Source organism: Saimiri boliviensis, chromosome 13 (assembly GCF_048565385.1).
Source record: "Saimiri boliviensis isolate mSaiBol1 chromosome 13, mSaiBol1.pri, whole genome shotgun sequence".
NCBI classification, from domain to species: Eukaryota; Metazoa; Chordata; class Mammalia; order Primates; family Cebidae; genus Saimiri; species Saimiri boliviensis.
The window spans coordinates 74,895,239-74,909,511 of record NC_133461.1 but is presented as its reverse complement, the minus strand read 5'-3'; the positions used below and the strand labels follow the sequence as shown (position 1 = coordinate 74,909,511).

The window sequence follows — 14,273 nt, the reverse complement described above, 5'->3', positions numbered from 1 at the left end:
AACCAACCTACAAGGGAAACGCTGGCACTGTTGCTATTTTATGGCTAAGGAACCTGAGGCTGAGGTTGAACAAGGCCATACTCACTTGACTTGCCCGGAGTCACACTACAAATAAGACCTGCAATGGTCTCGGCCCCAGAGCATACATGTTCTTATTCACTCTTCACATCAGTGCTCAGTTACCATATAATTTCTAAACCGTTTTCCTGACAAGTAGCACATCCGGAAGGGACTATTTTTATCCTCCCTTGAGGAGACTGAAGCTCAGAGCAGTTAAATGACTTGTTTAAAGCCATACAACCTGGAAGCAGGAGGAGGAGGCCTTGATTCTAGATGCGCAAGCTCCAGCTTTCACTCTCTGAAACAAATACAGCCCATTCTTGTCATTTGCAATATTTCTGTTTTATAAATTAATTGCTATTTGAGGCCTGGCGCGGTGGCTCACACCTGTAATCCCAGAACTCTAGGGGGCTGAGGGTGGGTCACCTGAGGTGAGGAGTTGGAGACCAGCCTGGCCAACATGTGAAACACCATTTCTACTAAAATACAAAAATTAGCTAAGGGTGGTGGCACACGCTTCTAATCCCAGCTACTCAGGAGGCTGAGGCAGGAGAATCGCTTGAACCCAAGAGATGGAGGTTGCAGTGAGCCGAGATCGTGCGACTGCACTCCAGCCTGGGTGACAGAGCAAGACTCCTTCTCAAAATATAAACAAATACATGCATACATAAACAGAATGTCACTGTGAACACGGAATTAGCGAATACCGAACCACTGTTCCTAAGGGAAATACAAGGTTAGGCTCTCGCATGCCTCTGGCCAAATATTTTGGTCAACGATGAACACTAACAGTCTTATGTGCGTTTCTGCTTCAAGACACCTTATGTAATATAAAGTAGGGTTGACTTGTGCGCACTGACCTCACCCCATAGGCACTCTAACTCATCCCTGAGCGGAGTTATCTGAGGTATACCCTCCCCTTAAGGAACATCACAGCCTTCTTGCACTTAACACCAGGCAGCACGCAGCATGGCCCTCAGGGGCCATTCTAAACAATGAAACCAAAAATTCAAAAACATGGCACTACCCAGATCGCAAGGAGGACACTTATTTATAGTACGAAGCAACGAGGCAGAGTATGGCCTTGTTCATCCTCAGCTGGGATTGCACGGGTCGGGCAACAAACTTTTTGCCCCTTGTGCCTGTCCGTGATGAGCAGAAGCCTGGTGAGTGTCGGCTTTGGAGCTACAGATAAATGGTAGTGAGTAGGCAAATTTGAAAATGCAGAATCCGTGAATGATGAGGATCGGCTGTACGTGCTTGTCAGGAGTGGGAGGTGATAAATTAGAAAGCCTTTGAGCCCTCAACCATCTTCTCTGTAGCCTTTGCCCTGGTTGGAAGGGTAGGGCATTTGATGCTGTCCCCTAACCCTCTGGGACCTCAACAGGAGCTTTTCTCTGCCTCTCCCTTGCCACTGCTCCTACCCCCGTCACACTTGTCCCCGTGCCTGTCACTGACAGAGGGCTCAGTGCTGTCCTGGAGCCAGGCTGCTCCAGGCTTCTGACAACCAAATTCCTGTGGTCTGGTCCTTAATCACCTGGCAGGGGGGGCTTCAGCCATGTTGCAGATCATTTACAGCATATTAAAACAAAATACAAGGCTCCCGCCTTCCCCCTGTTCAGGAGCATCCGTAGAACCTGAGCCAAACAGAAATTTAAAGCCACAGCCGCCCCCACTACCGTAGTAAGTCAGAAGAGGGTACTTTTCCTTTCCCTTTGCTGTTTTTAAACATTATTTGCACCTTTGGGTTCCTTCCAGGACACAGCAGCAGCTGCTCAGAGTCTTCTAAACCAGCAGCCTAGTAGGAGCCCTGGCAGTGTGGGGGTTAACACGGTGACCTCCTTAAGCTGCTGAGGTGTCAGGTCTAATTTTATCCTATAACTGGATCTGCCAGTCCTCTTTTTTGCCCAAGTGCTGAGATATATCGGGAAGCCCAGAGTCAGCACTTCTGGTGGCTTGAGAGGCAGCGGGCCCTGATTTTTCCGAATGCAGAAAGCCAGAGCCTCCTTGCTGCTCTGCCCCAGAGTCAGGCTCAGGCCCTGGGGTGCGAATGGTTAACACCTGGGTAGCGCTGCACCGGGGCCACCGTGCCCCCTCGCCTCCTGCTGACTCCCACCCCGAGGTATCCTGTACTGAGCTGCCCCGAGCTGGGCAGCATGAAGGGCCTCGGGGCAGCTCAGTACAGGATGCCCCAGGGAGGATGGAGATCAGAGCCGGCCGCTGAAGCCCCCAGAACCGCACACCCCCGCTGGAGACTGTTGCGCAGCGTCTTCACCGCCCTCCCTCATGGCACCGCACAGCATGGCACGTAACACACACTCCTGCTCCATAGCCACACTACCCCATGCTCACACACATGCACCACGGCCCAGGCCCCAGCCCTGACGGTCCCCTGACTTGCAGAAAGCATGTCGTCCATCCCTTGCGCCTGTCAGCTCAACCCTTTCCTAGAAAGCAAGGGAGAAATGTGTTTCACAAAACACCCAGGAGAAGCGCAGCCTTGGCCTGGTCAGGACTGTAGCTGGGTTCCAGGTTCAAGAGACTGTCCGGTCCTCATTCTTGAGCCCAGACAGAGTCTCCTGTCCTCTCCCGTGCCCTGTCCATCGCCCTCCAGACCCCTACGGCTTGCTTTCTAAGATAATATTACCACTTAGATTTACAGAGCGCTTTCACTCTTCAAAGAATATTTTTTCTTTCTTTTCATTCTCTCTCTCTCTCTCTCTCTCTCTCTCTCTCTCTCTCTCTCATCCAAGCTGGTCTCAAACTCCTGGCCTCAGGCAATCCTCTCGCCTCCACCTCGCAAAGTGCTGGGATTACAGACGTGACCCACTGTGCCCAGCCCAAAAAACAATCTTACAAAACGGTGCAGTCCCTGAGAAGTGCATATTACTAACTCTGCTTCCTTAATGAGGAAGCGGGGGCTCAGAGCCACGTTAGTAGGGCTGGGAAGTGAGAATCTCTGCCTCGAGACACAGCAACAAGTTGTTTGTCCCACGCCATGCTGGGGTGGCCAGGAACGGGTGGGGTGAGAAGGGGAGCAGCCACTCCACCAAAGACCAGGCCATGCAGACGGGATGAGAAGGGTGGTGTTACCTCCCAAGAGGCTACTCCAAGGAGAGCGGCTCGGGGTCACTGTTTCCCCCTTTTCAGGCTGGCCCGCTTCACTATCTGCGCCCCCTTCCTGCCCTCTATCAGGTCCGGCTGTAGGCCACTCCCTCTCAGCTCCACCTGGAGACAGCAGCAGAGACAGAAAGCAGGACAGATCGCACAGATGGGCAGAACGCAGGCAGATCGAAAGAGGGCCACTGGGAGGCAGCAGACACACTGCCCACCGGGGATAGGGGAGACTGGAGGGAGAGCTGGTGAAGAGGTGAGTGGACGGAGGTGTGGCGCAGATGGGCCCGCGAGACGGGCAGAGCGAGGCAGCAGTGACGGCGCTGGGTCTCCTGGGGCCACGGGCGCCTCAATACCTTAGCGTGTTTCATAAAGGAATCAACATCAACCTCCAGCTCACTGGGATCCTCCAGGGGCCCCTCGACAATCACCTCCTCGTACTCCTGGGCAGCTTCGGCGCTGGACGCGTCTATCTGCCGAACCACTTTTCGAATGATCTGGGAAAGGAAGGGAAGGAGAAAAGGGCTGGTCAGACCGGGCTTGGCAACTCACGTCTATAATCCCAGCACTTTGGGAGGCTGATGGGCAGATCACCTGAGGTCAGGAGTTCGAGACCAGCCTGGCCAACATGGTGAAACCCCATCTCTACTAAAAATACAAAAATTATCTGGGCATGGTGGCGGGCACCTGTAATCCTAGCTACTAGGGAGGCTGTGGCATCTTGAACCTGACAGGTGGAGGTGGCAGTGAGCTGAGATCACACCACTGCACTTCAGCCTGGGCAACAGAGCAAGATTCTGTGTCAAAAAAAGAAAAAAAGAAAGGGCTGGTCAAGCCCTCAATATGGAGCTTCAGAAGAGCAGGTCCCAGGAATGAGCTCCGAGGGGGAGGGAGCCTTTGTCCTAGGAGCCCCTCCTTGAGAGGCCAAGAAGAGGGACAGCCTTTGCCCCATTGCTTATGGAAAACGTTATCCTGGACAGCCCTGAAGGGGCCTTGGCAGTGTCATTTCATGACCAAGGTGTGACTGGATGTGACCTCCTGCTCGAGCCCACAGCCTTCTGTTTCGCTTCTTGGTATGGACGGGAGTTGGTGCTCTTTCCCACTCTACTCCCATGCTCCTAAGTGCAGAGGGCATCTATTTTTCACCCACCCCTTCCTGTGTTCACCTGTCCAAATATTCAAACCCTTTACTCTGTACGTGCCATGTGCTCTGAGTGGGAGATGAAACATCAGTGAGGCGTGGTCCTTGCCTGCAAGCAGCTCACGGTGCAGGAGAAAAGACAGATGCCCAAGGAGCCTTGCTCCGGGTGGTGCAAGCTGCGCCCCAGCAGAAGCACATTCGAGATCCTGCCTCGGCTCCTCCTCTCTTTTACCCATAGCTAGCACCCTGCCCCACACGTGACAGGCAGGGTCATGGCTGCTGAATTAACATCTGCTGCCAGTTCAATGCATTTCCACTTCCTTTTAATTAATTAGTTATGGTGACAGGGTCTCACTCTGTCACCCAGGCTGGAGTGCAGTGGCTCAATCATAGCTTATGCAGCCTTGAACTGCTGGGTTTAAGTCATCCTCCTGCCTCAGTCTCCTGAGCAGCTGGGACTGCAGGCATGCACTACCATTCCCAGCTAATTTTTTTGTATGTATATATACATATATGTGTGTGTATGTGTATGTGTATGTGTGTACATATATGTATATACATATGTGTGTATGCATATATGTATATACATATATATGCACATGTATATGCATATATAACACACATATGTGTGTGTTTTCTATATATATGTATACATACACAACACACATTTATATGGGGTCTTGCCATATTGTATGTGTATATGTGTATATATATATATAAAACATACATATATATGTATATACATATATGCACACACATACACACATATATACACATACATATATATAACACACACATATTTCTCACTAAAATTTTGTTTAGAGCTGGGGTCTTGCCATATTGTATGTGTATATGTATATATATATGTGTGTGTGTGTGTGTGTGTGTGTGTGTGTGTGTGTATACATATCGATATATATCTCTTTAAACTTTTTTTTAGAGCTGGGGTCTTGCCATATTGCCCAGGGTCGTCTAAATGCCTGCGTTTAAGTGATCCTCCTGCCTTGGCCTCCCAAAATGCTGGGACCACAGGTGTGAGTCACCACACCCGGCCCACATCCTTGTTATTTGAGGAGGTTCATGGTAGGCCAGGGACGGTCAAACTGCTTGTTTAACAGCTGTTTTCAGGTTAGGCGTCATGGGATTAGGTCTGGGATGTTTCTTGGGGGCGGCTCTTCTGGAAGGGAGCGGCAGGAGCTATTCAGGTTGACTCAGACAACGCGGTTGTGCAGACACCGTGTCTGAACTTTAGTTGACCAAAGTTCCCAGATCCTGGGCCCTCCATCCTTCCTGAGCAGCGGGCGCGGCCAGCCCGGCTATGCTCATGGACTCTCAGGGCAGCGGGAGAAGCTGCAGGCTTCCACCACTTTTTAGCTTCTAGCCCATCTACCTCTCCCAAGCACAGAGGGAACGTTCTGCACCCACCTTCTTGGTGACAATGTTGCCCTGCTCATCCGTGAATTGCTCCTCTGTCACCTGCTCCCCTGGAATATTCTGAAGCTCATTCCCCTAGAATTACAGAAAGGGAGAAAATGTGAGATTGGTGAGTGGGAGTCGTGGAGAAAGAGGAAATGAAACAGCAGCAGCCAAAATAGCCACAGCCCAATAACTCCCCCAGCAGGAAACCCTGCTCCCCACACAGAGAAGCAGGAGCCACGCCAGGGCTCCCCGGGCGTGGGCGGAGCCCCTGAAGGTCCCGGTGCCTGAAGACGAACAGCCTGAGCTGTGCACTCAGCCGTCACAACGCCCCCTGGGAGTTGGCAAAATGGGGGCGATTATGCAAGTCTGATGGAGGAGGCCCTGAGGGACGAAGTGAGGCACCTGTTTCCTAGTTTTATAGCACTTTGCAGTACAGAAAAGCCCTTGCACAGGCAGCATCATCCAGAATGTGACTTGCCCAAAACTCCAGAGCCAGGGGGTGACAGAAACAGGACCATCCGGGTGCAATCCCGTGGTGGCTCACACCTGCAATCTCAGCACTTTGGGAGGCTGAGGCTGGAGGACGGCTTGAGCCGAGTTCAAGACCAACCTGGGCAACATAGTGAGCCCTTGTCTCTACAAAAGAAATTTAAAACTAGCCAGGCATGGTGGTGCGTGCCTGTAGTTGCAGCTACTCAGAAGGCTGAGGCGGGAGGATCACCTGAGCCCAGGAATTTAAGGTTACAGTGAGCCATGACCCTGCCACTGCACTCCAGCCTGTACTAAAGGGCAAGACTTCATCTCAAAAGAAGAGAAGAGAAGAGAAGAGAAGAGAGAAGAGAAGAGAAGAGAAGAGAGAAGAGAGAAGAGAAGAGAGAAGAGAGAAGAAGAGAGAAGAGAGAAGAGAGAAGAGAAGAGAGAAGAGAAGAGAGAAGAGAGAAGAGAGAAGAGAGAAGAGAGAAGAGAAGAGAAGAGAGAAGGGAGGGGAGGGGAGGGGAGAGAAGAGAGGAGAGGAGAAAAGAGAAATAAGAAAGAAACAAAGGAGCCTCCAAGAAATAAGAGCAGCCTCCAAGTCCCAGAGCTGAGTGTTTAGTGTCTCTGTCACACCACGCTGGGTGCTGGAGGGTGGGTTCTGGTGGGCACTGCCACACTCTGGCTCCCAGGACAGAACTTGATCCCTGGGGGCCTCCTGTTCCTTTTCGTCCAGCGTCTCCCAACTCTGGGTCCGGAGCTCCCCACAGCAGCGGCACCCGCACGGCCGGTCCCGCTGGCCAGCCGCCAGCGGTTACCTTCAGGATGACCCGCCGCCGGACCACCCTGGTGGAGATGGTCTCTTCGTCGTCGCTGAGCCCTTCACTCTCCCCCAGCTCTTTGTCCAGCTCCTGGTGGATGTGCTTTAGCACGAAGCACAGTGAGCCCCTGACAATGTGCATCACATTCTGACAGCTGACAAGGAAGAAGCTCAGCAGCACCAGCGTGACCAGGAGCTGGGTGACGAAAGTCCACATCCTCGCCTCCTCACCAGCCTGGCCCTCCGGGGACCAGTGCAGCCAGGGGCCCGGCCGCCGTGGGGGGCCCGCCTCTCATTCTCCACTGGGACTCCTGAGTCCCCCAGGGACCCTTGCGTTCCCCTTCTCTGTCTCTCTGGTTTGCTCTCTTGGTCTCTCACTGTTTCCCTCTCTCTCTGGGCAGGACACCGAATGGCCCTCTTGGCTGGAGCAGCCCGGCCCAAGTGCCCGTCTGCCCAGCAGCCAGGCTCTGCCCTGAGTGGTCCGGGTGACGTCGGGCTCCTATAATTTTAGCTCCCTGAACCAGCTGCTGGATCTGTCCAACCGGGCTAGAAGGAAGCTGGCAGGTGCCTGTGTCCTGAGCACTGAAAGCACAAGTGAAAGTCACTGTGTAAGTGACACCCACTGCTGCCTTGCCCCGCCCTACATGCCCCGCCCTTGATCTGGTCAGAGGGCTGGAAGTAGGGGCTTGGCCTCTGGTCTATCCTGCCTGCCCGTCCCCATGGGAACTAGAGAGAGTTCTGCCCAGGGAAAATTTCTCAGTCAGGGACTCCAGAAAGTAATTCAGTCTGGGAAAGCGGTCACTTGTGTGTCCCTGGGCAGCTACCGCAGTGATCCCAATGATGTCCCCAGCACATCACACGGTATGAGACCAGCTAATACACTGGATAGCTAAGGGTCTGTTTCAAAAATAGCCCCAAAAGGGTGAGTGATGGGCTTGCACCCAGCACAGGTGGTGGGGCCACCTGGAAGCCAGTCTATAATTCCAGCCAGCCCGCAGGCCCTTGCACCCTTTCTTTACGGGGCACAGCCTCCTGAAACTGAAGTGTGGAGCTGCTGTGTCTATTTAAGTCCTGTCCTTAAAGGCTCTTCCCGGGTGAGGCTATCAATGCCCACAGCAGGAACTACGCGCATTCAACTTGCATTTACAGAGCTGATTCATAAATGCAGCCACAGCAGCTGCGGATGGGAAAAAAAATTCACTTTCTAGATCAGCCTGTTCCTTTCTGAGTGGCAGTGCAGCATGGCAGAAAGAGCACAGCTCTGGGACACAGCAGACTGACCCTGCAACTCACCCCTTGTGGGGTCTTGGGAAGGCTGGGTACCTTCTCTGTGCCTCAGTTTCCTCATCCTTGAAGCAGGGGTTAAAGTACTCTCCCCACCCCTTCTCAAGGCTGCTGGGATAGTCACCAGCTCATGAATGCTACCGCTAGGAATAACAATGGCAGACCCTTGTGGTCGTTCATGGTTCTATGTGGATTTCACGTTAATTCGGGGACACCTTACCACAATCCTAACTACGCAGGTTCTATCATCTTCCCGTTTTACACAAAGGAAACAGAAGCAACGTACTCTGCCTAGGTGGAAGAGTAAGTAAATGGAGGAGTCAGATTCCAAATGCCTCTCACTCCACAATCCTACTCATTTCAAAAGCAACATGGGGAAAAGCATGTGCAAAGAAGCCAGGCCTGGGGAAGCATCTGGTTTTAGCCCAAAGAGTCCAAATTCAGGTGTTTCCTCTTAAGTCCTCAGAGAAGTCAGCTGGGTCACAGTCATCTCAGCTACCCGCCAAGTCCCGAGTTACACACAATCTCTCTATCTCCCTGTCACTGTTTTCAGAGGTCCAGTGGAAATGCTAAGGGGGTGCTTTGCAAACCATCACCACCTTCAAGGACCTCCTTATCAGCCCTGGGGGCCAGTGAGGTGAGCACTAGCAAGCAGCCCGCCAGGCCCTCCCATCGGCAACTCCGGTTCGGGGCTGGGCGTGCTGGCCTTGCACGTGCAGGCTGGATGTAAGGATGTGGGGCCTGGGGATCTGTACTGAGGGATCTGTACTCTCCTGGTTCCTGACATTAGTCCACTGCGTGACTCTGGAGAAAGCCCCTCCTCTGATCTGCAGTGCCCTTGTTTATAGTAGAGGGAGTTATATGTGTGATCTTGAAGGCCCTCCCGGTGAGGCCCTGGGGCCGTCATGCCTGCTGCCTGGTCTTCTGGGTCCACTTCTCCTCGCCAAGCGCTGAGTGCCCAGGGGCAGTGGGAAAAGTGCTCTAGGCATCTTTCTCTTTCCCGGGGGATTCAGGAGAAGAGACCCAGTTAAGATCACGTGTGCTCTGGGAGCAGGAGAACTGGGCGCCCAGGAGGGCCTGATGGAAGACAGTATGGGCTGCCTGCAGTGAGAAATGTACACAGCTGCCGGCCCCGCCCCGGGCACATACTTGGCAGGGGAGCGTTCTAAATAAAACCTGACTGAATTCCTAGCGGCTCCATGGCTGGTGACTTAGGGCCTTCCTCCCAGAGCCACCCTAGTCCTGGAGTCCTCGCAGGTGCACTGTGAAGCCTAAGGTTCAGGTAGGAAGAGAGAGAAGGAAAGAAAGAGGGGAAGGAGAGGAGAGGGGGAAGCGCCCCCTGCCTGGGTGAGGTGTGAAAAGAGAGACATAAAAAGCGTTGGTGTACATACTAAACACGCACATGCACAGAACAGTGGTGCATGTTTTAAAAGAACACAGATGGAAAGGATACTCATTCATACGATGGCTAGGATGTGCTTCCCAATAATAGGTCAGCGGGAGAAAGTGGGGGGTGCAGATGAAACAAGACTGGCCACAAGTGGGTCATCATGGAACCTGGGAATGAGGAAGGGGATTGAATCGCATGCAATAATGTTCGTCAAACTCAAAGGGAGTCCGGGGAAGTGGAAGAAAGGAGGGAGAGCCGAGAGAGGGAGAGGCCGGAGACATCAGGAGCGGAGAGGAGGGTTCTCTCTATCCCAGGGCCCCTCTTCCACTTGGTGACTGCCATCCAGAGGCCACCTGAACAGCCACAGAATTCCAGAGCCAAGAAAATTTGGCGACATTCCGATCAATCCCTCTTTAACAAAGGGGCCTGAGGTGCTGGGAAGAGAGCAGCTCGGGCACGTGCACAGGCCACGAAGGACGAGAGTAAGCCCCATGCCCAGAGCTCGGCTCCTGGCCCTTCCTAAAACGCGACAGTACAAGAAAACCAACACAATCCACAACTCTGAAGTCAGCCAGACCTAGCTCAGAGCCCACTTCTGAAACTGCGGCTTAGAGCAAGTTGCTCAGCCACTCTGATCAGCAGCTTCCCAGTGCGTACAGATGCTTTAGCAGGCATCCAGAAGGCAGAAAGGTGGGCCATGCCCTTGGATCTTGCCTTCTACGGAAAGAGAGGCACCACCACAAATGTTAAAGGAAGGAGATGTGCTTAGCTCAGGGCTTGAGTGCGTGAGAGGCAGCCTGCAGCCCCGGCTCCTTCCGATGCTGGGAACGAACAGCGGCTTGCAGCGCCCCTCGGGCTCTCACCCACACCACCCAGGCGAAGAAGCTCTCAACCTCCCGCACCTGCTCTCCGTGGGCTTGCTGCCTCCGGTCCCTGTCGGCCTGGGAGCTCTCGGCTTTGGGCTGCTCTGTCCGCATGTGCTTGCTCACCGACACCAGGACCTTCTCGTACTCCTGAGACCCGCTGGGCTCCAGCCCTTTGGCCATGGTGCTCGTTCTCTGGAATGAGTGTGGGCCTCGTGTGACCTCCTCTCGCCAGGAACCTTGTGCAGCATCTTGCAGGTATGAGACAATGGAGCCGTCTGCATCCCAGTCCTGCAGTCTGGGGTCCAGGAGAGGCGGCAGATGGCCAGCCAGGGAGAGAGAAAGGACACCTGGTCACCCATCGGTCTCATTCCTTTTAGACACTCTCCCCCTCTGAAGCTCTGGCTCATCAAGGACACAGACCATCCTCCCATCCCTCCAAATGTCAGGAGCACATGAGCACATTGCCCACCTGACTGCAGTGGTTCAGAGGGGCACACGTGGCCCCTCTCATGCTGTCCAGGTGGAGAGGCCACAGGGTCCCTCCCTGTGGGTGAACGGCTCTCCCTTGGGGCTCCCAGGGCACTAGGCTCGCCCTGATGGTCCAAGCACTGGGACCTCCATACTCGCATCCCACGTCCTTGAGCTCTGCCACCACCCCGTTCTGCTCTCCAGGACCTTCCCACTCGACAGTCGTCATCTGATAAGGTGGTCATTCTCTCCCCCTCCAGACAGATTCTCCCATGGCTCCCAAAAGGCACTGGCCTGGCGCCCGCCCCCCACTTCCTCTCTGGCCAGTCTTGCTCTGTGTCCTCTGCTGGTTCCTCCTAACTCTCCTGACTTCTGAACCTTGGAGCACCCAGGGGTTCAGTTCTCAGACCTCACCACTATCCACATCCGCTTCCTAAGCAAGCTCATTCATTCCAAGTCCCCAAATATCATCTCTATGCCCAGAGTGCCTGGACGTGTGTCTGCAGCTTGGCTCTTCTCCTCGAACTGCAGATGTGTGCACCCCGCTGCCTCCTCCGCATCTCTACTTTGCTGCTATTGTTTTCTGAGACAGGGTGTCACTGTCACCCAGTCTGGAGTGCAGTGGTGCAATCACAGCTCATGGCAGCTCCGCACTCCTGGGCTCAAGCAATCCTCCCGCCTCAGCCACTTGAGTAGCTGGGACTGCAGGCACAGACCACCACATCCAGCTATTTAAAAATTTTTGTAGAGATGCGGTCTGGCTCACATGTCTGCCATGGATCTCTACTGGGCATCTCCAGGACAGTGCAATTCAATCCACACTCAAGATCTCCCTGCAAGCCTGTCCACCCCATCCCACTGCCATTGATGGTATCTTCATCCTCACAGCAGGCAGATCGAGGATACCACTGCCCTCCTTGACCCCTCTCTTCCTCTCTTACCCCGAGTTGTATTTGTCAACAGATGCTTCTGAAATATGTCCTCCACCCACCCAGCTCTCAGCACGGCCACCACTGCCGTCCCAGCCCACAAGCTCATAGCCCTTTCCTCCCAAAGCACCTCCTGTTTCTCCGCCGGGGCACGCCGGTCTCCTCTCAAGGCAGGTGCAGCTCACCCTGCTCACCCTCTCCTCCTCAGCTGCATGGGCTTGGTCACTCTGTAAGGGCATGCGCCAAGCACGGTCTCCTTCGAGGGGCTAGGCCTTCTGTGGGGCGTCCTCCCTGAGATGTCTCACACTCACCCTCAATTCTTTGAGGTCTCTCAGCTGGCACTCATGCAGGCTTCCCTGGCTGCCCACCTGTAATTCCAACCAGCCTCCTCTCCACACACACACCTTCCCTGCCTGGCTTTCCTTTTTAGCACTTATTATCTAGAATTTCTGTTTTAATGACTTCTAATTTTACTCGCTTTATCTTGTTTCTTGTTAGTTTCCCTGCTAGAACCATGCTTCTTGCAGGTAGAGATTTTTTTCTGTTTCATTCAATGCCAGCACCCAGGCACTCTTTATAGACTCTCCAAATATTGCTGAGAGAGGGGATGAAATTCATCTGTCCCCATTAGAAGGTTGACCAAGGTCACGGCACCAGGAAATAACACAATAGACTAGAGCCCAGGCCTTCCTGTCTGGTTAGCAACCCTGCTGTAGTAACACAGCGCCAGCGTGCAGCCCCCGTGGGTGCTCAATAAATGCCCGATGAAGGAATGGCCATCCCAGGAAGGCGCCTCACTCCAGGGAAGGCCACTATTTCACTTTAAACTGGCCTAAGCTCCATCTGATCTGTTCAATCCTCCCCATGAATCCGAGGACTTGTTTAGGAAACAAATGAAGTCTTCTCTGTCTCAACTTCCAAACTACTTCCTTTCCCCGTCTGCTGGGTATTGGGGCCACACTGCACAGATCCGGCGGGATGGCCCCAGCGGCCTGGGCCTCAGCGTGGGACTGAGGGGCCACGCAGGCAGGGAGAGGACGCGAGAACAGCTTTCCTTGATCTGGTCAGTCCTGAGCTCCTTGGGGGAGCCTGGAACCGCCTCCTGGAGGCACAAGACCGTGTCCTTACTTTAGGGAAAATGTGGCAAGCCAGGTGACCCGGAGGGAAGGGGATTCCTCTGTCATCTGCCTCCTGTGCCAGCCCTGGGGGACAATGTGAGCCCCATCTCCTGTCTGTGTCATCTCTCTCTGCAACTGCAAGGCCTGGCTTGCCTTGGCATCCTTCCCTGCACCCAGTGGAGAGGCGTGCTGTAGGCCCTGACCCAGATGGGATGATGGGAGCTCCGAGGTGGGCCGGCCCTGGGCGCACACTCACCGTGTCTGGGAGATGCATCACCTTCTCCTGACCTGCCCATGCGGCTTTTCTGCCGCGGCACAGGGCGGGGCCCTCTCAGCAAGGGAAGATTGGGGAGGAGAGCACCCACTGCTCTACAGCTGAAAGCTCTGTCCTGCCCCAGATAAGCCCACCAGCCTCTCCTTCCAAGGGGATAAGCGGGGAGGGCACCATTATCAGCTCCGTCACATGCAGGCTGTGTGACTGCACACAAATAACTTCCCTGGGTACTGGTGCTTCTAAATATGGCCTTCAACTAAATATGGCCTTCAACAGGAAGCAGGCAGAGGGAGAGGAGCTCAGAAAACCAGCTCCAGCAGCATGCTGAGCCACAGTCTCCCCAGCCTCATGACTGCTCTCCTAAGTGAGCCCTCCTGGTGCCCTGATGTCCCTAAGCAAGCCCTTCCTGTGCCCTATGGCCTTAAGTGAGACTTCCCGGCACCCTATGTCCCTAAGTAAGCCCTCCTGGTACTCTAATGTCCCTAAGCAAGCCCTCCTGATGCCCCGTGTCCCTAAGTGAGCCCTCCTGATGCCCCGTGTCCCTAAGTGAACCCTCCCAGCGCCCTGTGTTCCTAAGTGAGCCCTCCCAGCGCCCTGTGTCCCTAAGTGAGCCCTCCCAGCGCCCTGTGTCCCTAAGTGAGCCCTCCCAGCGCCCTGTGTCCCTAAGTGAGCCCTCCCAGCGCCCTCATGTCCCTAAGTGAGCCCTCCCAGCGCCCTCATGTCCCTAAGTGAGCCCTCCCAGCGCCCTGTGTCCCTAAGTGAGCCCTCCCAGCGCCCTGTGTCCCTAAGTGAGCCCTCCCAGCGCCCTGTGTCCCTAAGTGAGCCCTCCCAGCGCCCTGTGTCCCTAAGTGAGCCCTCCCAGCGCCCTGTGTCCCTAAGTGAGCCCTCCCAGCGCCCTGTGTCCCTAAGTGAACCCTCC

At 54.2% G+C, this 14,273-nt stretch overlaps 1 protein-coding gene across 8 annotated transcripts in view; it reads right to left on the bottom strand.

Moving 5' to 3' along the window:
* ANK1 (ankyrin 1) overlaps positions 1-14,273 on the bottom strand; it is a 249,618-nt gene that overhangs the window by 4,916 nt on the left and 230,429 nt on the right. For 5 of the 8 annotated variants that reach the window (XM_074383825.1, XM_074383830.1, XM_074383826.1 and 2 more), the window contains 3 exons: positions 10,602-10,860; positions 5,741-5,824; positions 3,531-3,671 (listed from right to left, as the gene is read on the bottom strand). In XM_074383825.1, coding sequence (XP_074239926.1) covers positions 3,531-3,671; positions 5,741-5,824; positions 10,602-10,860 — 484 coding nt within the window. Of the gene's footprint in view, positions 1-3,153; positions 3,289-3,530; positions 3,672-5,740; positions 5,825-7,023; positions 10,549-10,601; positions 10,861-14,273 lie in introns of those variants that run through there. The other 3 variants (XM_010330238.3, XM_010330240.3, XM_074383831.1) reach the window with 3 other exon arrangements.